The following is a 23,055-nucleotide window of genomic DNA, read 5'->3' as shown; positions in this document are numbered from 1 at the left end:
ATGATTTTGCCCAGATATAAACTATATAACTTCAAATAGAACCCTGTATTTCCTTCACCAAACTTCACATTAGTCATGCTACCAAAGCTTCACTACGACATTTCTGAAAGATTAAAAAATCGAGTCAATGAATACAGAGACATAAACATCTATGTAACATTCTACTCTCAATATCTTTGTCTTGTTTCTTAGACATTACTCACTCCCAATTAGCAACTAACAAAAAGTTTTAGTAAGCACTTCAACTCTCTTTCTTTTTGATATTGTCACGGTGAAGCCATCACTGGGTCAGCACGAGAAACTGGAGATGCACCATCCTCTTTCGTGGTAGCTACAAGGTTAGAAGGAGAAGCTATCTTGTTGAGACTGTCTCTCTTGGACTTGCTTCCGTTCTGGCTTGAGTTCATTGATAAACGTCTAATAGGAGTTTCGTTGAGCCCTCCTCCGTTGGCTCGTGTTCCCACTGGTTTCTTGGCACTGATGGGTCTTGCAGGGCTTGGTTTTGACCCAAAGGCCGAGTCTTGATCTGTGTGTGGCTGTTCTTGCTGCTTTTTCTGTTCCTGATAATTAAAAAGGCAAGATTAGTTTATGAGTAATAAGGTTCAACAAACAGATTATCACAGGATGCAAAAAAAACTTACTTTCAGCCTCCGCTTCTCATCTTCTCGTTCTTGCCTAAGCATAGTGTATTCATCTAGCATGGCCAGCAGAGGAACGCCATCATACTCAAAAGATATACTGTTATCCTCTTCCCATGCCCGGGTTTTAGTAACCAATGTGTCAACCATTGCTTGCACAAACAAAACAGTATATATCCTTCAGTCTCGGTTTAGTTTCATGTGTAACAGATAAAGGAGAATTTCAAAAGTTACCAGTAATCTTGCTGACTAGAATCCGGGCTTTCTCAGCTCTCTTGAGATTCAAATGTGCACCTCGGCTTGCGCTATACCTGTTCTGATCCTGTTATTCAAGAACAAAATCCAAAAGAATCATCACACTGAAACATATGTTTTATACATAACGTATTCAATAGCATTGCCAATGTTAACATACTCGGTTGTAGTCTTCGAGCCAGCTCTCTTCCTCACAAGCTGACATCCATTTCTCAACTCGGTCCAAAATTTCTTTTCTACTAAAGGCTTCTTCCTTAGCCTTTGCGATCTGGCTATCCATGTCAGCCAGTAGCTCAGAAGGTTCAGTATTTCCAGCATCAATCAACGACATGATCCTCTCACGAACAACCTCTGGTTTTACTTCTATGTGAGCTCGAGCATATATCTCCTCAAGCTCGGTTTGCTTCTTGAATGCAATTTCCTTCATTCTGCTGGATTTCAGTTGGTCAAGCCTATCCACTTCCACCTCAGCCTTCAAGAATTCACAGGATTTGTTTTAAAACAACTACTTATCATATTCATCGATCAATACATTATGAATTTTACAATACCTGCTCAATCAGATCAAGTGCTAGAGCACCAGAAACAGTCACTTCATGAACTGAAGCTGAGATATTACAGGTAACATGGTCAAAAAGCTCCCTTTCCTCATCAGGAGTATCCATCAGATTCCACAGATCAGTTAGCTGAGTAGCTAGCTCTTGAAGCTGCACAAACCAAGATCCATTATTGAAATCCACAAACAAGAGAGTTTCAGCACAACGTATCAAACTTCAAATTCATCCATCAGTTTAAGATTTTAGTTTAACTAAAAAAAAGGATTTCAACATATGTCCAGCCTAACTGATCGTGCTCATGTCAGAGATCTAAAAGACCAAGATTTTGACTAACCTTTCTAAGTCTTTGCATCTTATCTTCTTTAAGAGTCAAGACAGTCTTAGCCAACCTGGCAAGTGTTTCATTGCTAATGCTCTTGGTTTGAACACCATTAGCCTCATCTAAGCTGGGATGAACTTCAGTGACAGTGCTTAAGAAATCTAAACCAAGGACGGCACATAGATCATGCACCGTGCTCACAAACTCGAGCACCTTCTGCAACCTATCACTCTGCCAAAACACAAAGCAGTTTTAGTTATGCAATGAACGAATAATAAGGCAAACATAAACCAGACATCACCATATCCAAACAAACACTTTACCTTCTCCTTCTGAAGCTCTTGGAGTTTCCTCTGGAAGTCATCTAATCTCTTAAGCGACAAGTCAGACTCGTCAACAACATGAGGCCCATTATTCAAACCGCCAGCAATCTCTTCACATATCTTCTGAATCTGTGATTGTACATCAGAAAACGCCCGGACCCTTTCCTCTTTCTGTTGCCAAAGTTGTTCTAGAGCAGGTGCTATTGCAGAAAGTTGTTCTTTGATCGTTCCTGAACTCTTATCTGGCTGCAATCAAGACAAAGACACTGAATCACCCTGTAATCATCTATTATTATCATTCCACTTCTAGACGTCAGAGATTACTTACAATATCAATATAGCTTTTTTCCCCTAAAGCAGATGTGAGATTGGAAAGTTCAACAGTGGCATCAGACAAGGTCTGAAGAAGCTCTGCGCGAGATTTTGCAGCCTGCTCAACCTTCTTTTTGTAAACATTGAGACACTCTTCCTCAATCTGAAGAAGCAGTTTGTCTCGTTCCTCATCACTCTCACCAACTTCATCCCAGATTTCCTATAAAAGAAAGTTTAACCATTGAGTTCCTGGAACCTTACTACTATAAAAAGGCTAGGTCGTATTGTGTGTGTCGCAAAATTTACCTGCAACTTCTGTAGTAAAGTGCCACAAGTGATTTCTCCAACGAGAGGATTCTCAGTTTCCGTCACTGCCATTATTAGAAGGTTTCCTACAACAATAAAAGAGAACCCTTTAGCTAAAAATACGCTAAAAGAAACCAAAGTTGCAATCTTTATCGGAAACCCGATTGAATCAGAAACACTTAAGCAAGACCCAAAAATGCAAGAATGGTGAAGAAGCTCTTTAACAAGAAAAAGAAAGCAGTATAAGGTTAAACTCAAGCAAAGACGAGAAGAACTAACTTAACAGAAATCGAACAGCATTGCTGCTGCATTGGTGATAAAGAAAACAAAGGAAGAACACAAACAGTCAAAAAAAGAAAGTAAAAGAGTCAATGCCTTGAAACTAATCGAATCAAGCAGTAGAAGAAAATGGCTTTCTTACCGAAATCGATATTGAATCCTACTAGTTATTGTTGTTTATATCTTCCTCTCTTTTTAGATCTGAAGCTCTCCGATGAATAGTCACTGTGATGGTGAGAGAGAAAGAGAGCATAGGAAACAGAGAAATGTCAAAAAACTATGGTTATAAGGTTGGGAAACGGGAGAAACGGGACCCACTTTACGGAACTCAATAATTAATGAGATAAAAACACTACAACAACTACAAAAAAGGTGAGCGCACTGATGAGTGATGACTCCCTCGTTGACTCATCATCATGCAAAGGGGCCTTACTTATAATGGGCTTTATGAAATAAACGACCCAGCCCAAATAGTAGTTTAACGATACGTGTCGTTCATTCCTATATAAACGTGAGTAGCGCGACATGATTAGTTTATTTGTAATTCTGGTTTTTCTAATTCGGCAAAAATGATTGAAGCCCTCCTCTGCTCCTCACCGCTAATAAAGTAATATAGGTGCTCTCATCCACCACCTCTCTCCCTCCTTCTTCTTCCCCCTCACCTTTGAGATTCTTCACATTCTTATTTCCATTCATCTCTATCATCCTACCACATTTATCTCTATTATCCAGAAGCTTTACTTTTTGTAAGTTCATTCCTTCTCTTTCATTTGCAACTTGTATCCCATTTGTTGTTTCTATCCATATGATCATCTCGGTGTGCTTTGATACATCATTTAGAACATTCAATCTAAATCCTCTGTTAATGCTTGTTACACAAGTAATCTCTTTTGAATATGTTTGTGACAGTTTGAAGATACAAGAAACTCAAATCATCAGGGTTGACTGATTTTTAAGAATCCTTAATCCAGGAACAGAGAGCATTTTCCTTGGGATCTTGATGGCAATGGAGAAAGATCTCAAACCACATTCTCCACGAATTAGAAAGCTGAGGGAGAATAGTCATCCTAATACAACAACGTCTCGAATGGGTAGTAACCAGAGAGATAACCATTATCCCAACATTCCTAATTCACCAAGGGATTACAATTATGCTCCTAGCTCTCCCACTGCCCGCATTCGCCACCGCAGGCGATCAAGCGAGGTATATATAACGATCAAACGCTCTTTTTCGGTTGAATGTGTTATAAGATTCTTAAAATGATTTGATTGTCTTTTTCAGAATTTAGCTGATGTGAACAGAAGCAATGTAAGCAGAGTAAGCAATCTGTTGCTTGGTGATAGGAACAAGTACCAATCAATGTGGATAAGGACATGCTCATCTCTCTGGATGCTCGGTGGAGTTATGTTTATTATCTACATGGGTCATCTCTACATCTGGGCTATGGTTGTGGTTATACAGATATTCATGGCTAGAGAGCTCTTCTTTCTTCTTAGAAGAGCTCACGAAGAGCGTCGCTTACCTGGTTTTAGGCTCTTGAATTGGCACTTCTTCTTCACGGCTATGTTGTTTGTCTATGGACGCATACTTCAACAGCAACTTGTGAACACTGTTTCTTCAGACAGATTCATCTACAAGCTTGTGAGTGGTCTAATCAAGTACCAAATGATTATTTGGTACTTCTTGTACATTACAGGTTTGTGTGTTTTCTTTCTTCTTCTTCTTTCTTTTCACCAATATCACTCACATTCTGAAATTTGCTAACAGTTTCATTTCCATTAAGGTTTCATATGGTTTATCCTTACGTTGAAGAAGAAGACGTATAGGTATCAGTTTGGGCAATACGCTTGGACACATATGATCCTTATCGTTGTGCTTGCTCAATCTTCTTTCATCGTTGCCAATATATTTGAAGGGATCTTCTGGTAAAATGGATTTAAATGTAACAAGTCGTTTTCCCCGGTTCCTAACTTCTTGCTTCTAAAATGGATAAATATATTCAGGTTTCTTATGCCAGCAGCGGTTATTGCTATGAACGATGTAGCGGCTTATTTCTTCGGTTTCTATTTCGGGAAAACTCCGCTCATCAAGTTGTCTCCAAAGAAAACATGGGAAGGTTACGTTGGAGCATCAGTGGCAACCATAATCTCTGCGTTTTTTGTAATAATCATCTTCAATCATTTGATCGCTATACTTGTGACCCTTTCTTTTTGTCTCAAGACTGATAGAGTATCTGCTTCTTACAACAGTTTGCAAATGTCTTAGGCCAATTCCAATGGCTTACATGTCCAAGGAAGGTAACCAAAAATGAAGTCTCCATTGCGATGTTTTCGTCTTGGCCTTTACTTAATCGTTATGTTGCATCTTTTCCAGGATTTTTCGACTGGTTGGCTTCAATGTGATCCAGGCCCTCTCTTCAGGCCAGAGTATTACTCATTGCCCTTTTGGATTGCTCCATTTGTAAGCAATTTATTACCTTTTCATGAACTAGACAACGGTGTTGTCTTGTACATGTCTTTGTTTTGAAACTGAGCTCTGTTGCTTAACAGTCTCCTTGGAAAGAGATCTCGATTCTGCCTGTCCAATGGCATGCTTTCTATTTCGGTCTATTCGCATCCGCTATAGCACCTTTTGGTGGTTTCTTCGCAAGCGGTTTCAAAAGAGCTTTCAAGATCAAGGTTAGACAATTTCAAACATTCAGAAGGTTTTGTTTCCACAGAGCGAATCTTAACTTGGCTTTGTCGCTTTAACAGGATTTCGGAGACAGCATACCAGGACATGGAGGATTTACAGATAGAATGGATTGCGAAGTAAGAGCTACTAAGATTGACATTGACAACAGATGAAATATGATGATTTTTCATAGTTTTAACCCAGTCTTGTTGCCTCAACAGAATGTTATGTCGTTTTTCGCATACATCTACATCCATTCGTTCATTGTAAATCAGTACAGCGTCGAGATGATCCTAGACCAGGTTAGAATCATAATTCACTTAAAATTACGTAAGAGGCATTGTAAATATTTGATTGTACTATACCTGCAGATATCAAGGGGTCTGGGACATGAGGAGCAGAAAATGCTTTATGTAAAGCTCGGAGAGATTCTTCAAGATAAGCTACAGGAGATGTTTTAAAGAAATGAGGGTGACTCTGTTTTCAGCTTCTTTCCCTTTGGTTAGCTTCTGGTTGTATCAGACCATGTAAAACCGTAATTTGTATCAGATTAATCAATTAAAACTGTAAAATTGTATTTTCCCATGCAATTAAAGCTTCAGGGAGATCGAGGAAACGGACACAGAAGCAGGATTTCTCCTGCAAATGCCATGTCAAGCAGCTTATGCGAGATCTTTGTTCATCTAATGAATAACCAAACCACAAGAGAAAACTATGACTCAAAAGTCTCGAGAAGATGTTCATGAACTCGAAACATAGAACCGTAGCAAAATTTATGAAAACCAACTAACTTCTTCTTAAGCATCAGACTCTTTCTTTTCTTCTTCGCTCTCTCCTCCCTGGGTAACACCGACCTCAGCTGGTCTTATAACTCTATCATAGAGCGTGTATCCATACTGCACATATAGACACCCATAGTTACTAATTGGTTTTTAAGACTACAATACAATATGGAATAAACAGAGAGAAAGAATTGAGCAAACTTTATATATTTACCTTCAAGACATGAGCAACTGTGCCTTCTGGCTTAGAAGGGTCAGGGACTTGGAACACTGCGTTATGTCTGTTTGGATCAAACGGCTCATTTGTAGGATCATACTTCTCCATACCAAATTTCTTAAATACCTGCAGTAGCACACAGATTTAATTTAACCGGTCTCATCTCCATTGCTTAACTTTAAGGTCTTATAACTACATAAGTTGATATTTACCTCAGCTAGCTGTTTCTCAGTCATCTCCACTCCTTCTAAAAGGGTCTTTAATAATGGCGCAGCTCCAGTCGAATCTTCTTTCGAAGTGTCAAGCTTTGAGAAGCTTTCTTTGACAACCGAAGAAGCTCTTCCAAGATTATCCGCCACATCCAAAAGGCTCTTTGCAAAATTCTGCATACATAATATAGTGTACATATATAACTTAAGCAAACTATTATACGAAGCAAAAGCTGCAAACCAAGTTCTAGTAGAAGACTAACCTGTACGGCATACTTTTTGGTGTTCTCAGCATCACGTCTTGTTCTGTCCATGACATTCTCCATCTCAGCGTAAGTACGAAGAACTTTATCTTTCATTTGCTTAATCTGTTCATCCTTTTCAGACAGTAGCTCTTCCTTCTCAGCTACGAGCTTCACCAAATCATCCACTGACAACTCATCATCATCACTCTCAGAATCTGAACTAGAAGATGCAGCAGCTCGTTTAGCACTTTTCCGCTTACTTTCTGCAGAACCAGTCACAGAATCTTTCGATTCAGAATCAATTCCTGATTCATTTCCCTCGGCTGCAGCTTTCTCTTCACTTGTATTCGAGGCCTCAGTGTTGCTTTTCTTCTCATCTGATTCAGGTGAGGTAGAGGAAGCAAAAGAGAACCTTTGAAGTGCAAACGAATCCATAGACACCTGAGCTGGAACAAGCTGCCCCCAATAAAACGATGCAAAATGAATAAATCTCAGTGAAATGAATCAAAGCAAACACCCTATAGAAATCTAAGGCAGAAACGAAAGAGCATCAACTCATTTACACATACATATCTGACAATTCAAACCACATGAGATCAAGGAAACATCATTCCTAAAAACACTGAATTGAGGTCAAACCCTTAAACCCTAACAAAACCCTGAATCTAAATTCGGCAAGGAAAGTGATAAAATTTGAGTGAAAAATCAAACCTTGTGTGAGTAGTCGCGAACGAGGGAGTGATACCGGCTCGAGAAGATAGGAGTCTGGTTCCTCGTCTGAAGAGTGACGGCGGAGAGAGAAGAGCGCAGACCCGCGCTGCGGGAAACTCGCGACAAGATTCTCGAAACCAACATCACGGAGGAGACAATCAGAGATCAAGACGAGTAGAGAAGAGAAGAGAATCGAATCGAAATGTAAATTGAATTGAGGAAATTGCTTAATAGGCACACACAGTCGTGCTTGGTGGAGAAGGGAGAACTCAATTCTCTCTCTTTGGGTTTTTTTACAATTTACGTAAATACCCTTACCGATGCACGAGCGGTGTGGCTGAGACTGACTGATTTGATCCGGCGAGTCAGTGAGGGTAATATCGTCAATACTCAATATAGCAATTTGAGAAGTCTCTAGAAAGAAAGAAAAGGCACTTGGTATTTTTTGGGACAGACACAGTCCACCCAACTCCTGGTCCTGATTGGGCACATCTACACCTACTTAATCAGAACAATTAGTAGTACAATAATACTACAATAGTATGTTTCTCATATACTACTACTCAAGTAAAAAATTATAGAGGTTGTGTAGATTTGACTTCATTTGGATGGGAGAATGTGAAAAATTTAATGTTCAACTACTTACTTATCTATAATTCAACAACTATAAATGACTACTTAATTGGGCTGATATAGCCTATAGGAGTATTACAATTCTTTTGTTTTTACCTTGTACTATTCTCGTTAATTCAAAAACGCAAACCTGTGTTAGAAGTTAGAACACACCTGTCAATGGGAAGCTAGTCCACATCTATAGCTTTTTTAAGAGACAAACAAACAAAACAAAAAGTTGAACAATAAATATGAGCTTTGGTTGAGACTAAACAAATTTAAAGTTACTTTTTGGCCAATGTCACATTTGACGCATGAGAGACGCTTTTCTTGCCGTTACTTGTTATTGTCTTGTCGTTGCAGCAAGCCAACAACCAAAATCTATGGTTGAACTAAAAAGCCTTGAAACGTGCAACAGAGTTTACAAAATATCTCACATTTTAATCAAATGATACTCCATGTCTGCAACAAAATAATATATATCTAGTAAAAGAGACGAGAAGAGAGAGTAGAGCATTGTGCGTGAACCCGGTAAAAAAGGAAGATGCGTTACATATATCTGAAGCATGCAAGGGTATGATGAACCCTTCTCTACTTTTAAAGTAATTCTGGCTTGTCTGTCTCTCTTTTAAAGTAGCTATAAATACGGCCCTCTGCTGTAAAACTAATAAAGAAACTCTCAAATCATTTTCAGCTCCATTACTCACCTCAACTAACTCTCTGATGGCCAAAAACATACAGAGACAAATCAGACTAAGGAGTATTTAATAAGCATCATCTAACAAAGGGCCTAGCCTATTAACTACTACACAATCGAAATCTTTTTATGCTAGGTTCGATAGAAGGTACCTCTCTTTCTCCAACTTTAAATGCTTGATCCATTTGTTTCTTCCCAATCAAATCGTGAGGTTCTTGTTTTGCAGAAACAAACTTGTGTAAAATCATGCTGCGAAACAGAGTTCTTGCGTTCTTGGTGCTCACAGCTCAGCTCTTGGTGATGGTACCTGAAACAAGTGCGAAAGTTCTTGCACTTATCGTGTTTGGGGACTCAACTGTGGATTCAGGAAACAACAACCAGATTTCTACAGTTCTAAAGAGTAACTTCCAGCCGTATGGCCGAGATTACTTAGATGGCAAAGCAACCGGGAGATTCTCAAACGGTCGGATTGCACCAGATTTCATTTCTGAAGGTTTGGGACTCAAGAACGCAGTCCCTGCATACCTAGATCCAGCATACAACATCGCAGACTTTGCCACTGGTGTCTGTTTCGCTTCAGCTGGTACCGGCTTAGACAATGCAACCTCTTCTGTGTTAGTAAGTCAAGTCAAGCATACTCATATGTCTTAAAACATATATATGTCCTAATAGTAGTGAATTTAGATTTCATACTCCTAGTCAAGACAAAACTGACATGTTTTTTTTTTTAAATGTCATGACTTCTCTAAAGTCTGTGATGCCGCTATGGAAGGAAGTGGAGTACTACAAAGAATACCAGACCAGGCTAAGAAGCTACTTGGGTGAAGAGAAAGCTAATGAGATAATTAAGGAGTCACTATACCTGATTAGTATTGGAACCAACGATTTCCTGGAGAATTACTATCTTCTTCCTCGTAAGTTGAGGAAGTACTCTGTGAGTGAGTACCAAGACTTCCTCATAGGAATCGCAGGAGATTTCGTGAAAGATATTTACAGACTCGGAGCTCGGAAGATGTCTCTATCAGGACTCTCTCCTTTTGGATGCTTGCCCTTGGAAAGAACAACTCAGATCTTTTATGGAAGCAAATGCATCCAAGAATACAACAATGTGGCTAGAGATTTCAACACCAAGATGAATGAAAAAGTCTCGAAGTTGAACAAAGAACTGGACGGACTCCAGCTTGTGTTTTCAAATCCGTATGATCTGGTTTCAGAAATCCTAAACCATCCTGAAGCATTCGGTTAGTACAAAAGTTTTCTAACAAAGACATAAGGCTCTCAAATCAAGAATTCCTCTGATAATATCTTAAATGCATTGCAGGTTTTGAAAATGTAAGGAGTGCATGCTGCGGAACAGGATACTATGAGATGAGCTACTTGTGTGATAAAATGAACCCGTTCACATGTTCTGATGCGAGCAAATATGTATTTTGGGACTCATTTCACCCAACAGAGAAGACAAACGCAATAGTGGCAAGCCATGTTCTGAAGTACGACTTGTCTCGGTTTCAGTGATAGATAAGAAAGGTCCATACCACCAGCCACAATATTTAACATATTACATTCTTTCTTCCAGAATATTTTTAAATAATTCAGTAAGTTACTTGATATTAGTAAAAATCAAGCTTCCAGAGTGTTGTAAAAGAAACCATTTTTCTTACTTTATGTTCATGTAACTACTTAAAGATGCTGCTGTGATGTTATATAAAAATATGAGTAAAGAATCTCATTCTCCTTATCAATATCAATGTAAAATGTACAATTGGGGTTTTATATACATTATACCAGGCCTAAACCAAAGCCTCTAAACCAGCTAATCCTAAAATATACAGACTCCAATTGAACCAAAAATGATATAAACTATATACAAAAGGAATCATATACTATAATAGTCCCCCTCAAGATGGGGCATAGATGTTGAGAAGACCCATCTTGCTTATCAACTGTTGAAAGGGAACAGGATGAAGAGCCTTTGTGAAAGGATCAGCAAGCTGCAAATGAGTGTTAACATGAAGTAATTTAAACAAACCTGCAACCAACCTTTCACGAACACTGTGACAGTCAGATTCGATGTGCTTTGTGCGCTCGTGATAGACAGAGTTGTTAGCAATGTGAATAGCCGCCTCATTGTCGCAAAACAGAAGAGTCGGCTTATGGAGAGAAAGCTGAAGTTCCTTAAAAAACTTGGCAAGCCAGACAAGTTCATCAGTAATCAAAGAAAGACTACGATATTCAGATTCCGCAGAGGACTTTGACACAACTTGCTGTTTCTTGGATCGCCAAAGTATCAAGGATGTGCCCAAGAATATACAATGTCCTAAAGTAGAACGTCTTGTGTCTTGACAAGAGTTATAATCCGCATCTGCAAAAGCTTGAATCTGAAATTCTGCATTGGAAGAATAGAACAAACCCTGCCCAATAGTGCCTTTGATATAATGGAGAACTCGATAGGCTGCTTGGAGGTGATCATGTCGAGGAGCTTCAGAGAACTGACTGAGCTTGTTGACGGCAAAGGTGATGTCGGGACGAGTAATTTGAAGATACATGAGCCGTCCAATGAGTCGCCGATAGACTTTACCATCAACAAAATCACCACCAGTATCTTTAGAGAGCTTGATACTGGGATCCATTGGGATGTTAGAAGGCTTACAACCAAGAAGACATGTTTCATCAAGAAGATCCAAAGCATACTTCCTTTGACAGACATGAATACCTTCAGCAGATCTTGCGATTTCCAAACCCAGGAAGTATTTAAGTGGACCAAGATCACGCAACTTAAAACTGGACTTAAGCTGAGCCTTAAACTCCTCTACAGCAACATCATTGTTACTAGCAATGATAATGTCATCCACATAAACTAGAACACACAAGAAGAGATCAGTAGTGATTTTCAAAAAACAAGTATGATCAGAATGAGACTGCACAAAACCCAAATCAATCAGAGTAGATTTGAACTTCAAGAACCACTGACGAGAGGCTTGTTTAAGACCATACAAGGACTTCTTCAATCTGCAAACCGCATTAGGTGGAAGAGAGTCCCCCTTTCTTGCTGCATATCCTGGAGGAAGCTTCATGTAAATTTCCTCATCAAGGTCACCATTGAGGAAGGCATTAGAAATGTCCAATTGGTGAAGAGTGAAACCATAGATAGCAGAAATAGCCAAGAGAAGCTTCACAGAGGTAAGCTTGCAGACTGGAGAAAACGTGTCATGAAAATCAACCCCTTCAGTTTGTGTGTATCCTTTGGCAACAAGACGCGCCTTATACCTCTCAATAGTGCCATCAACATTGTATTTTATCTTGAAAACCCACTTGCAACCGATGGGTTTCTTATTCGGAGGTAAGGTACAAACGTCCCATGTGCAAGTAATCTCTAAAGCATCAACCTCAACATCCATAGATCCACACCACACCTCAAATTCTTTGGCTTCAGCATAGGTTGAGGGTTCTTTGTTTTTGTCTATAGCAACTAAAAAAGAATGATAAAGTTCTGATATGTTATTATAAGAAAGAAATTGAGAAATTTCATGAATGGTTGAAGATCCCACTGAATGACAGTAGTAATCTTGAAGATAAGCAGGCTTTTTGATTCTCCTATGCAATGTTTGAACAGAAGGTTCAGGGACATTTGTACTAGGACTAGCAGAAGGCATAGTCTCTAGGGATGATGAAGAAGGAGAAGCCTCTGCATCGGATAAATGTGGAAGCATAGGAGAATTGCTAGGCAGATCAGGAAAAGAATTCTTGGCTTCCTGAGATAACTCTGACTTAGCAAAAGGAAAGAGCTCTTCATGAAAAACTACATGTCTAGAAATGAAAATGTCATTTGTTTCTAGATCAAGAAGTTTATAACCTTTGTATCCGGAAGGATAACCAAGAAAAACACAGGCTCGAGCTCGGGGATCAAATTTATGTTGATTCTTGGGTGAGGTAGAAGCATAGCAAAGACACTCTAGGACTCGTAAGTCATCATAGTTAGGGGCTTTCTTAGTGAGAATCTCAAAAGGACTCTTCTCATCAAGCACAGGAGCTGGTAGACGATTAATGAGATGAACAGCAGAAAGAACACAATCTCCCCAATAAGGAAGTGGGAGATGTGATTGAAACAGAAGTGCTCTAGCAACATTGAGAATGTCTTGGTGCTTTCTCTCCACAACAGAATTTTGTTGTGGAGTTTCAGGACAAGAATGGAAATGGATAATGCCTTTAGATTGGAAAAACTGAGTGAAGTTAAGTTCATGAGCATTGTCAGATCTAACCCCCTTAACCCTAGTCTCAAACTGAGTTTCAACCATAGCAATAAAAGAAGGAAAGATATGAAGAACATCAGATTTCTGTTTCATCAAATAAACCCAAGTAGCCCTTGAATGATCATCTACAATAGTGAGAAAATATCTAAACCCATCATGAGTAGGAACAGAAAAAGGAACCCAAGTGTCAATATGGACCAATTCAAAAGGAATTTTCTTTATATTATTATGAGAGATAAAAGGAATATGTTTTTGTTTTGCCAAATGACAAGTTTTACAATAAAAATCCTTTTGTATTTTTGGTTCTTTTACAAAATGTAAAACAGAAGAAAGAGACTGAAGTTTATAAAAGGAAGGATGACCTAACCGTTTATGCCAGAGATCATGAGAAACAACAGAAGCAGCGACTAAAGAAGCTTTATGAACTGGGAGATTTATAGACTCAATGTCCAGAAAATAAAGATTGGCCACTTGTTTACCCATTCCAATCATTAAGTCCCGAGAAAGATCCTGAAGAGAACAAGAATTTTCATCAAACCAGATTTTGCAACCCATAGATTTGGTCAAACAACTGACACTTAAAAGATTGAATTTAAATTGAGGGATGTATAAGACATCATGAAGAACTAAATGATTGCCCAAATGAACAGATCCTATCCCAACAATGCTCACTAAACCGCCATTAGGAAGATTGACATTGGTATTAGAGAGAAATTTGAAAGTGGAAAAGGAAGTTTTATCATGACAAATATGGTTAGTAGCTCATGTGTCTATCACCCAAGCATTGATAGCAATAAGATTGCTATTCGCAGAACAAACATAACGTTTGGTAATTGAAAAAGGATTTGGCCTATCAACACTGGAAAAAGAACAAATGATAGAGGGATAAAAATTACCAGGTGTTGGGCCATTGGTTAAAGAAGAAGAAGGGAGGGAAGATACTGAAATCGCATGAACCTCAGGTGTAAGTGTAGAACTCTGGATCCTGGTGTTGAGAAAAGAGACTATTTGCTGCATCTGTTATGTGGAGAGATCATCAGTCAATCTCAGAGTCTCTGCAACAACATTTCCTTCACTCACACTCTCGGAAATGATATTGGTTGCAGTGGGAACCACTCGTGTTGACTTGAAACGAGGATGACCAACCGGATAACCATTTTTCTTGTAACATTTATCCATGACATGGCCAATTCTTCCACAGAAGGTACACAATGGTTTGTTGCCCTTTTGAATCTGATAACCACCAGAAGATGCACCCTGAGACTGTTGTTGAGTCACTTGAAAAGCAGAAGTGTCGAGAGTACCAGAAGCAGGTGGAAAACTGGCCGATCGCTGAGAATCATCTTGGTCCAACATATTGTAGACTTCAGAGAGAGATGGCAAGCTTTTCTTCATGAGAATCTGGCTACGCACTGTGTCATAGTTACTATTAAGTCCCATAAGGAAATCAATGACACGATTCGTTTCTCTTTCAGCCAACAAATCATCAACAGTCCTTGCAGTCACCTGAAGACTAGAGAGTTCTTCCCATAATGACTGAGTTTAAGTATGATAGGAAGACATATCCATACTACCTTGACGAAGTGAATGAATCTGCTGACGCAGCTTGTACAAACGAGGAAGGTTGGATTTGTGAAATCGAGTGTATAGATCTCTCCATATCTCTGCAGCAGTGGCAAAGTAAAGAATACTAGAGTAAATCTGCTTCGACACACTATTGAGCATCCAGGATTTGACCATGCTGTTGCATCGTTTCCATATCGGATAATAAGGATCTGTCTCCGCAGGTCGGACTATAGATCCATCAACAAATCCCAATTTATTCTTAGCTTCGATACTAGTAGTCATGGCTACAATCCAAGTTCCATAGTTTGTTCCATCTAAGAGGTCAGGAACAAGAACCAAACCTGGATGATCGGAGCTGTGAAGATGATATGGGCTGTGAATGTTATCTGGAGAATCCGAGACTGTAAACGGAGCAGAGAACGACCGTGGTCGAGTATCGAGTGCCTGATGCGTAGAGCCAGAGGCAACTCGCAAAGGCGACGAGCTTCGAGAATTGTCGCGGAGAGTCGGAGAAGAAATTTCCGGTAGATCTGGTGTAGAAGAGCGATACCTCGAAGTGGTCTTTCGTTTTCCCATAATTAGCTGAATCGAGTTGAAAAATGAGCAAAGTGGAAACAAAAAACAACGCGAATCAGAAAAGGAATCGAAAGCGAGACGAAGACGCAAAGAACTACGGAAAGATCTAGATCGGAAAAAAATACAGCGGCGTAACTAACTTTTCCGATTAGAATCGATGATCGGAAAAAGTTTGTTACAGAGAATGAGAAAGCATTCGCTCTGATACCATATGAGTAAAGAATCTCATTCTCCTTATCAATGTAAAATGTACAATTGGGGTTTTATATACATTATACCAGGCCTAAACCAAAGCCTCTAAACCAGCTAATCCTAAAATATACAGACTCCAATTGAACCAAAAATGATATAAACTATATACAAAAGGAATCATATACTATAATAAAAGATGAATGCAAAAATGGAATTGACTCATGATGCAGAAACCAAAAACACTAATATATATATTTCAATGTATTTCACATTCCACAATCTAGAGTTTCTCTTGGTATTACCATTTGATTCCAAAAGAAAGACTAATCTCAAACATTTTTAGTGAAAAATACATAACAAGGTGAACACAGGTACATTATAGTTCGTCATCGATTGAAGAGCCTTTTGAGTTATGATCATCACTTAAATTTCCAAAACAAAACCATGCTTTCAATGTTCAAAACCAAAACGAAGAAGAGTGTTTTAGAGATACGAACCACAGAGAGGGAAAGAGAAGAACGAATGCAACACTTTTCCGACAAAACGGACGAGTGAAGAAGAGCATGAGTGAAACCTTTCGACAAGATCGAATTAGAAATTGTGAAATCCGGTTCGGTTATGTAAACCGTTTTAACCCAAAAACCTAAAAGAAAAAAAATCGATTGTTCCTGAACCGGTTAAGAGTTTTATTTTAATTTTTTTTTGTCTCTCGCCTTCTCTTCACAATTCTCAGCTCTCTCTCAAAAACACTAAACAAGACTATGTCCTTGTAGGGTTTAGGGTTTATGATTCAACAATTTCCGAGACAGAGTTTGGGAACGAACCCAAATCAAGCTGAAGTAAACTTGATTGGATGCGGTGGTCGATTGCGGCTTCGATTGCTTCAACGGCTAAAGGGTTTCTTCATCTTCATCGTCATTTTCTGAAGAACACTGATCCTGGGTTTGCTCTTGCTCTTGCTCCGTCTTCGTCGAGACTTTTCCCTTTCCGTCTCTGGGTACGAGCTTTCTCTGGTTCCACTACTGATTACAAAGTCGTATTGAGAAGTGGGCTTCACAATCTTGACTGCGAAGATGCGTTTAATTTGTTCGTGCTCATGGTCGAGTCTTACCCTCTTCCTTCAATCGTTGAATTCAATAAAGTATTGACTGCTATCGCCAAGATTAAGAGGTATGATGTTGTAATCACTCTCTGGAACTGTGTTGAGAACACTGAACGTTTGGAGATTTCGCCTGATCTTTATACTTGCAACATTTTAGTGAATTGTTTCTGCCGATGCTTACAACCCTCTTTGGGTTTATCTTACCTTGGGAAAATGATGAAACTTGGTATTGAGCCTGACATTGTAACGGCTAGCTCCCTGGTTAATGGGTTCTGTCTCAGTAATAGTATTGGTGATGCTGTGTATGTTGCTGAACAAATGGAGGAAATGGGAATTAAACGTGATGTTGTGGTTGACACCATACTCATTGATACTCTTTGTAAAAAGAGGCTTGTGGATAGTGCGCTGGAGCTTTTCAAACGTATGAGAAACAGAGGAGTTGAACCTAACGTTGTTACCTACAGCTCTCTCATTACTGGTCTTTGTAATGTTGGTAGATTGACTGACGCTGAGGGGCTACTGTTAGAAATGGACTCCAGGGATATCTACCCTAATGTCATCACTTTCACCGCGTTAATCCATGCTTATGTGAGGTGTCGGCAGCTTTTGAAGGCTGATGGTGTGTGCGAGAAGATGATCCAAATGTGTATAGATCCTAATGTTTTCACTTACAGTTCACTTATCAATGCGCATTGCATGGTTGGTCGGGTAGATGAGGCAAGAAAAATGCTTAACTCGATGATAAGCAATGGGTGCACTCCAAATGTAGTCACTTACAGTACTCTTGCAAATGGGTTTTTCAAGTCAGCGAGGCTACGTGATGGGATTAACCTTTTATACGAGATGTCTCAAAGAGGTGTGGCTGAAAACACAGTCTCTTGCAACACTCTTATCCAGGGTTATTTTCAAGCGGGGGAGATAGCTCTTGCTCTAGGCGTTTTTGGGAAGATGGCTTCTATTGGTCTGCCTCCCAATATTAGGAGCTACAACATTGTGTTAGCTGGTCTGTTTGCTAATGGGGAGGTAGGGAAGGCATTGAAAGCATTCCAACATATGGAAAAGACTAGAAATGATCTTGATATTATTACCTATACTATCATGATTCATGGGATGTGCAAGGCTTGTATGGTGGAACAAGCATATGATTTGTTCTGTACGCTCAAGTTCAAAGGAGTTGAGCCTGATTTTGCCGCATACACGACAATGATCTCGGGATTGAATAGGGGCGGCATGAGGACTGAAGCAAATGCGTTGAATAGATTTTTTGAAAAGGCACGCGCACTGAAACGAAAGCGCATCAGCTGAAGTATCATAGGGGATTTTTCTTGAGAGACATGTATGGACTCAGGGCTCCCTCTTATCGGATGCCTGCTCCTGGAAAGAAGAACACAAATCTTTTGTGATGGAAGCCAGTGTATCGAAGAATACAACAATGTGGCCAGAAAATTCAAACGCAAAGTTGAACAATGTGCTGAACAGAATCCGAATCCGGCTGGTGTTTTCAAATCCACATGACATGGTCTTAGAATCATGAAAAATCATGAAGTATTTGGTTAGTAATAAGCACTGTATCCCTCCAAAGACATAGACTTAGATTTAAATTGTTATCAACTACTCTTTAAATCAAGAATTCTTCTCATTGTGTTGTTAATTCTCTGGCAGGTTTCCACACTGCAACTGGATACTAGGTGATGAGCTACCTGGATTGTAGATTGAACCCTTTAACATGTTCGGACGCAAGCATATATGTATTTTGGGACTCGTCGTATGTACAGCCCATACAACAAACATGTTCCTTAACATGCTACATTCTTTCCTCTACTAACTTAAACTGTTTATGTGCTGTATTCCTTACAAATACTTAACCAATGATCACTCAGGTTGCTTGATATTATTTGTTACTAGCTTCCAATTTTTTTGTAACAAATAATATCGTGGAAGTGTTGTAATGTTGTAACAAAACCAATTTTTCCCATTATATCGTGGAAGTGTAACTACTTAAAAGATGCTCTTTTGATGTTATGGAAACGGATCAGATCAGCGCCCAACAAGGAGAAACTATTCACATAAGAAAGCAGAAATGGAATTGAATCCAGAAACCAGAAAGACAATTTTGTATTCAACTCATTAGAACTCAAAAGTATCATTCATATCTCTCTTTAAGCATTCCCATAAACATAAACGAACATCTTGTGAACAAAAAACAAACGACCCCAAAGAAGCCAATGTTGAACTCTGTTACATTTGCAGACAACTCTACTTTGGTTCTTTCGGGAAATGTAACTTGATAAGAGAAGGAAGCTCGACTAGCTCCACTTGCTTCTTACCGAGCAAAATGCTCTTCAGCTTCTCATCACAATTCACCACATTCTTGTTTTTAGGATCCTATACAAAGAAACAAAACCAATCACTCAATGTTCCATGTTCAAACCTATTTAGCAAAATAACATAGAAGTGATCCCATGTTCAAACCTGAAGATTGTTGGTCTTGATATAGGACCAAACACGCATGAAACAACCCAGACGGGAGATCTGAGATTGACCAACGAACTCACGTAGAGTAGACGGAAGATTCACGAGGTCAATCAAATTCCCAAGTTTCTTTGGATTATCTGTGATCGCCTTCTTCAACCTCTGCGGCAGCATCTTGATTCTTAACCCACGAGTACAACGAACTCAACACCAGATTCTAGCAAAAGAAAACGTTATTTATTACCACTAAGTCCCTTTGGGGAATTCCATCGAACATGTGGCGTGCAAATGAACCTACTGACAAAACACTTTACCCGGGTAAATTGGTAGAGGAAACTGAAAGCAACAACAAGTCAGTGTAAAACCAACTAAAGCTTTTAAACCGCAAATAGTTGCGATTTTAACGCGTCGACCTTGGAGCCTGGACTGGAGGTATTCTCGCGTTTATAAACGCTGGAGCTGTGATATAAAAGAGAAAGTCAAACCGTCAAAGGTTACATTACATATAATTATAAATATATACAATAAATCATTTAAATGCACTACGGAGTATTTAAATTTAATAAAAATAATTAATTCTAAAACTGGTTTTAGAATGAAGTGATCAAGTGAAGTAATACTCCGTATGTCCCTGATATTTAGTAATTTTCACACATATTAAAACAGGAATATATATGATTAATTTATTATCTTTTCACTGATGATTTATTTTTGGTCATCTCATTGTATATGGTGATGATTTATTTTTTTGATATTTTATCTATTTTTTTTTACTTTTTCACCTTTCTAATATTAAAAATATTTATGAAATCAATTTTTGAGAGACAATAAAATTTTCCTAAAAACATCAATTTATCAGGGACAGAGTACTACCAATTAGATTAACAATAAAATCTCAATTCTTCTGACTTGTTTGTCAAAATCCAAAAAGAATATATTCAGTTGCTTCCGTTAGACAAAATAGTAAATAGTCAAATATAATTTTGGAACCAACTACAAAGAATATTGTATGATCAATTTCCGCAGTCTTTTTGTTTCACCATTAAAGATTCACACAACTGTTGAAACTAACTTGATAAATGTCTTCGATTGTCATCATCATCATTAAGCATCGTTAATCAACCTTAACAAATGCAAAAAACAAAATGTACAACCTAAGGATATTTAGGGAGACGTACACGACATTCTAGTCGACCATCAAAAGAGAAACTCGATCTATTTGTCCCATAGATTTTGTCATCAACATTAGGTAACGTAGCTCTCATGACATTCTCACAAACTGCCGACATGTACTGTTTTCCCCATAGAGCAGAAGCCCCCGGAGAAAACCCTACTCTCACAAAAAACACCATATCAAGACCAACCACATCTCCTGTTACCGCAACTTCATCTTCCATTTCCCAAGCCGCCTCTTCGTCAATAACTTTGGTTTCGTCTCCCTTCACGATCACTTCGTTCTCCTCTTCACCTTTCTGCCCGAACGAATCGGCTCTTACCGTTGACACGAGCCTTCTCCGGTGAACCAGCCACACTGAGGGATTCTCGTACGTGACGTGGAGTTTCTCGTTAGGGTTTTTGATGGAGAACATTGCGGACCATACCGGGAGATTGTGATTGGCGAATGATATATGCATGGAGTGTACCTGTACGGTGGGTGGAGTTGGAGTAATCCATATGAAAAACGAGACACATATGATGAAAGGACCGATGATCGTGATGGCTAGAAAGAGTTTGAAGAGTAGTGACCACTGTGAGATGTTAGCTGGTTCGGATTCTTGGGCGTTAGGTGATGATATTGCTCGGAGGTCCGGGACTTGTTCGGTATCGGTTAAGGTTACTAGAAGCGGTTCATTCATCTTTTCAACGATGATTTGTTCATTATCCATGTTGGGTTGATGATGTATTGGTGTTTTTACTTGTTTATATATATGATATCTCAAAATAGTTAGACAGAAAAGGATAATATTTATTTAGTTGAGATTATGGAAAATATTCCATCCCCGGTACTAATTTAAATCTCATCCCCTTCTATGCTAATGTAAAAGATTTCATCCATTATACAACAACGAAATTAACGAGATATTGATTCTCGAGTTTAACTCATTTTAACTCAATGTGAAGCTGCTTTTAAGATAATAAATATATCATATCATTCTAAATTAAAAAGTATGAAATCGTTAGACAAGGTTAATATATTTTATATACAATATATAAAATATATTCTTGATCATCAAACAAAATACTAGCTAGCTGATTAAATAAAGGCGGAAAATAAACAAATGCCGCTAACTACTAATCCTCACTGAGTCACTGCCCGGTGGGAAACTCACATTTCCCAAATCCTGCAATTAACCAAATTCATATTAATTAGAATTATATAAAACATCATTGTATCTTACAGTCATAGAGTAACTCCAAAATAGAGCATGATTTTTTTCCAATGTGTTACTCTATACTTGACTCTAAAATAGAGGTAGTGTAAAAAAATAGAATTGAGAATAGAGTTACTCTAAATATAAAGCAATCTCATCATTTTCTCTATTTTAGAGTAAAATATAGAGTATGGTTGGAGCAAATGTTGCTCTATAATAGAGTTTTGACTCTAAAATAGAGTAGAGTTAGAGATGCCCTAACGTGAACATCTTAAAATTCTAAAACGCAAAGAGAACACGATATAGCTGAACTTTCGCAAATGCCAACTACTAACCATATTGACACAATATTTCACCTTTTTGGCTTTTTTTGAATCCCAGTTCATGAAGTAACACTTGATTCCAAATTAAATTCAAGCAAAATAAATTACTACTATTAAACTTGGCTAAATTACTAATTAGGAAATTTACTAGATTTTCAAGAAAAAAAAAGTGACTGGATTTTATATTAATCAGTTGCAGACTTGCAGTATAGTCTCTCTCTTTCTTCAAGTTATATATACACTTATAGCATTAATCATTTTTTAAAGTAGGTGCGTGTAGTACTCTTTTGTTATTTTTATTTTTTTTTTACTCCTTTGTTATTACTTATTATTAGAATAAATTAATGTGTTAATTTATGCTTTAGAATGGAAAATACATGAGATAAACTGATTAAAAATATCAGATTGCCACACAAAAAAAATGAAATCAGAGTATTTAGTATTAGTTAATGAATCAGCTAAAGGAGAACACGCCACAAATAAAACATTCGGTCCAGAAACATTATAAGATGCATTTTAATTTGTTGGATACTGAATATACGGTAACGTTGTTGGTTTTTAAAGTAACACTACGCTACAAATCACTGTTAAATTCCCTAGAGCTACAACCAAGATTAATTACCTGAATGTATCAATTCATGCGTCACACGGATTATTGAACTATAACTAAAATTCTTGTTTGATGCTTTCAAAACAAGAAGCAGAATGAGAACACTTACCACAAATCTCTTACGCTCTCCAGAATTGTTGACCGAATTTACTGACCAATCAGCTGAACTCACCATCATTTAGAGTGTATGCAGTGATCTCTTCCTGATTCAATTTTCTAGCTAGATCTATGAATTCAGAACTCTGATGATCTCTGTGAGAGGAGAGTGTTTTCTTGTGTCTAAAACTCTCTCTTCCTCTCGTTGAATTATTGTTCTCAACTTTCGTTAGGTAGTTTCAAGCTGTTTAGGGCAAAAAACTGGTGGGTAGAGATATTTTAGAATAAAGGATTAATCATCTTTTTAATAGAAAGAAAAATACAATGTTTATTGTAATTAAGAATACATTAATTTACAAA

At 38.3% G+C, this 23,055-nt stretch overlaps 7 protein-coding genes across 9 annotated transcripts; 3 read left to right on the top strand and 4 right to left on the bottom strand.

The window, feature by feature from the left end:
• Positions 27 to 3,250, bottom strand: LOC104722258 (65-kDa microtubule-associated protein 2-like). Its single transcript, XM_010440398.2, has 10 exons — positions 3,132 to 3,250; positions 2,711 to 2,796; positions 2,421 to 2,624; positions 2,093 to 2,338; positions 1,785 to 2,000; positions 1,445 to 1,600; positions 1,054 to 1,365; positions 873 to 960; positions 642 to 790; positions 27 to 560 (listed from the first exon to the last, which is right to left on the bottom strand). The coding sequence occupies exons 2-10, from the start codon at positions 2,780 to 2,782 to the stop codon at positions 267 to 269; spliced, it is 1,737 nt and encodes a 578-aa protein (XP_010438700.1). The 5' UTR covers positions 2,783 to 2,796; positions 3,132 to 3,250; the 3' UTR covers positions 27 to 266.
• LOC104722257 (phosphatidate cytidylyltransferase 3-like) lies at positions 3,553 to 6,175 on the top strand. 2 transcript variants are annotated; one of them, XM_010440397.2, is made up of 11 exons: positions 3,553 to 3,735; positions 3,961 to 4,193; positions 4,272 to 4,686; positions 4,774 to 4,915; positions 4,994 to 5,150; positions 5,240 to 5,287; positions 5,364 to 5,450; positions 5,540 to 5,668; positions 5,744 to 5,800; positions 5,885 to 5,965; positions 6,035 to 6,175. In XM_010440397.2, exons 2-11 carry the CDS (start codon positions 3,990 to 3,992, stop codon positions 6,122 to 6,124), a joined length of 1,410 nt encoding a protein of 469 aa, XP_010438699.1. In that variant the 5' UTR covers positions 3,553 to 3,735; positions 3,961 to 3,989; the 3' UTR covers positions 6,125 to 6,175. The 2 variants fall into 2 exon arrangements, with proteins under 2 accessions (XP_010438699.1, XP_010438698.1); XM_010440396.2 differs by having other exon boundaries at positions 3,899 to 4,193.
• On the bottom strand, positions 6,214 to 8,178 carry LOC104722255 (protein GrpE-like). Its single transcript, XM_010440395.2, has 5 exons — positions 7,828 to 8,178; positions 7,135 to 7,572; positions 6,875 to 7,045; positions 6,660 to 6,788; positions 6,214 to 6,559 (listed from the first exon to the last, which is right to left on the bottom strand). The coding sequence occupies exons 1-5, from the start codon at positions 7,969 to 7,971 to the stop codon at positions 6,461 to 6,463; spliced, it is 981 nt and encodes a 326-aa protein (XP_010438697.1). The 5' UTR covers positions 7,972 to 8,178; the 3' UTR covers positions 6,214 to 6,460.
• LOC104722254 (GDSL esterase/lipase At4g26790-like) lies at positions 8,899 to 10,878 on the top strand. 2 transcript variants are annotated; one of them, XM_010440394.2, is made up of 5 exons: positions 8,899 to 9,013; positions 9,181 to 9,284; positions 9,363 to 9,754; positions 9,888 to 10,377; positions 10,458 to 10,878. In XM_010440394.2, exons 2-5 carry the CDS (start codon positions 9,266 to 9,268, stop codon positions 10,649 to 10,651), a joined length of 1,095 nt encoding a protein of 364 aa, XP_010438696.1. In that variant the 5' UTR covers positions 8,899 to 9,013; positions 9,181 to 9,265; the 3' UTR covers positions 10,652 to 10,878. The 2 variants fall into 2 exon arrangements, with proteins under 2 accessions (XP_010438696.1, XP_010438695.1); XM_010440393.2 differs by having other exon boundaries at positions 9,134 to 9,284.
• Positions 16,457 to 18,711, top strand: LOC104722252 (pentatricopeptide repeat-containing protein At4g26800-like). Its single transcript, XM_010440392.2, has 2 exons — positions 16,457 to 18,374; positions 18,485 to 18,711. The coding sequence occupies exon 1, from the start codon at positions 16,574 to 16,576 to the stop codon at positions 18,125 to 18,127; it is 1,554 nt and encodes a 517-aa protein (XP_010438694.1). The 5' UTR covers positions 16,457 to 16,573; the 3' UTR covers positions 18,128 to 18,374; positions 18,485 to 18,711.
• Positions 18,909 to 19,798, bottom strand: LOC104722251 (upstream activation factor subunit UAF30-like). The gene is made up of 3 exons (XM_010440391.2): positions 19,609 to 19,798; positions 19,295 to 19,511; positions 18,909 to 19,207 (listed from the first exon to the last, which is right to left on the bottom strand). The coding sequence occupies exons 2-3, from the start codon at positions 19,466 to 19,468 to the stop codon at positions 19,079 to 19,081; spliced, it is 303 nt and encodes a 100-aa protein (XP_010438693.1). The 5' UTR covers positions 19,469 to 19,511; positions 19,609 to 19,798; the 3' UTR covers positions 18,909 to 19,078.
• LOC104722250 lies at positions 20,449 to 21,180 on the bottom strand. The gene has a single exon (XM_010440390.1). It carries the CDS (start codon positions 21,178 to 21,180, stop codon positions 20,449 to 20,451), a length of 732 nt encoding a protein of 243 aa, XP_010438692.1.

The sequence above is a fragment of the Camelina sativa genome, chromosome 11 (assembly GCF_000633955.1).
Source record: "Camelina sativa cultivar DH55 chromosome 11, Cs, whole genome shotgun sequence".
NCBI classification, from domain to species: domain Eukaryota; kingdom Viridiplantae; phylum Streptophyta; class Magnoliopsida; order Brassicales; family Brassicaceae; genus Camelina; species Camelina sativa.
This window is presented reverse-complemented; position numbering and strand designations above follow the sequence as displayed.

What these genes read in the sequence shown, in the direction of transcription:
- LOC104722258 (XM_010440398.2), bottom strand. Translation starts at nt 2,782, where the DNA reads ATGGCAGTGACGGAAACTGAGAATCCTCTCGTTGGAGAAATCACTTGT. An exon ending in CTTTACTACAGAAGTTGCAG is followed by an intron (nt 2,625 to 2,710) that starts GTAAATTTTGCG and finishes TTTCTTTTATAG; the next exon opens with GAAATCTGGGATGAAGTTGG. An exon ending in GGCTCGAAGACTACAACCGA is followed by an intron (nt 961 to 1,053) that starts GTATGTTAACAT and finishes CTTGAATAACAG; the next exon opens with GATCAGAACAGGTATAGCGC.
- LOC104722252 (XM_010440392.2), top strand. Translation starts at nt 16,574, where the DNA reads ATGCGGTGGTCGATTGCGGCTTCGATTGCTTCAACGGCTAAAGGGTTT.
- LOC104722257 (XM_010440397.2), top strand. Translation starts at nt 3,990, where the DNA reads ATGGCAATGGAGAAAGATCTCAAACCACATTCTCCACGAATTAGAAAG. An exon ending in ACCGCAGGCGATCAAGCGAG is followed by an intron (nt 4,194 to 4,271) that starts GTATATATAACG and finishes TGTCTTTTTCAG; the next exon opens with AATTTAGCTGATGTGAACAG. An exon ending in TCGAGATGATCCTAGACCAG is followed by an intron (nt 5,966 to 6,034) that starts GTTAGAATCATA and finishes CTATACCTGCAG; the next exon opens with ATATCAAGGGGTCTGGGACA.
- LOC104722250 (XM_010440390.1), bottom strand. Translation starts at nt 21,180, where the DNA reads ATGGATAATGAACAAATCATCGTTGAAAAGATGAATGAACCGCTTCTA.
- LOC104722254 (XM_010440394.2), top strand. An exon ending in ATGCAACCTCTTCTGTGTTA is followed by an intron (nt 9,755 to 9,887) that starts GTAAGTCAAGTC and finishes ACTTCTCTAAAG; the next exon opens with TCTGTGATGCCGCTATGGAA. An exon ending in AAACCATCCTGAAGCATTCG is followed by an intron (nt 10,378 to 10,457) that starts GTTAGTACAAAA and finishes AATGCATTGCAG; the next exon opens with GTTTTGAAAATGTAAGGAGT.
- LOC104722255 (XM_010440395.2), bottom strand. Translation starts at nt 7,971, where the DNA reads ATGTTGGTTTCGAGAATCTTGTCGCGAGTTTCCCGCAGCGCGGGTCTG. An exon ending in CTGAGAAACAGCTAGCTGAG is followed by an intron (nt 6,789 to 6,874) that starts GTAAATATCAAC and finishes GTGCTACTGCAG; the next exon opens with GTATTTAAGAAATTTGGTAT. An exon ending in CAGTTGCTCATGTCTTGAAG is followed by an intron (nt 6,560 to 6,659) that starts GTAAATATATAA and finishes CTATATGTGCAG; the next exon opens with TATGGATACACGCTCTATGA.
- LOC104722251 (XM_010440391.2), bottom strand. Translation starts at nt 19,468, where the DNA reads ATGCTGCCGCAGAGGTTGAAGAAGGCGATCACAGATAATCCAAAGAAA. An exon ending in TCAAGACCAACAATCTTCAG is followed by an intron (nt 19,208 to 19,294) that starts GTTTGAACATGG and finishes TTCTTTGTATAG; the next exon opens with GATCCTAAAAACAAGAATGT.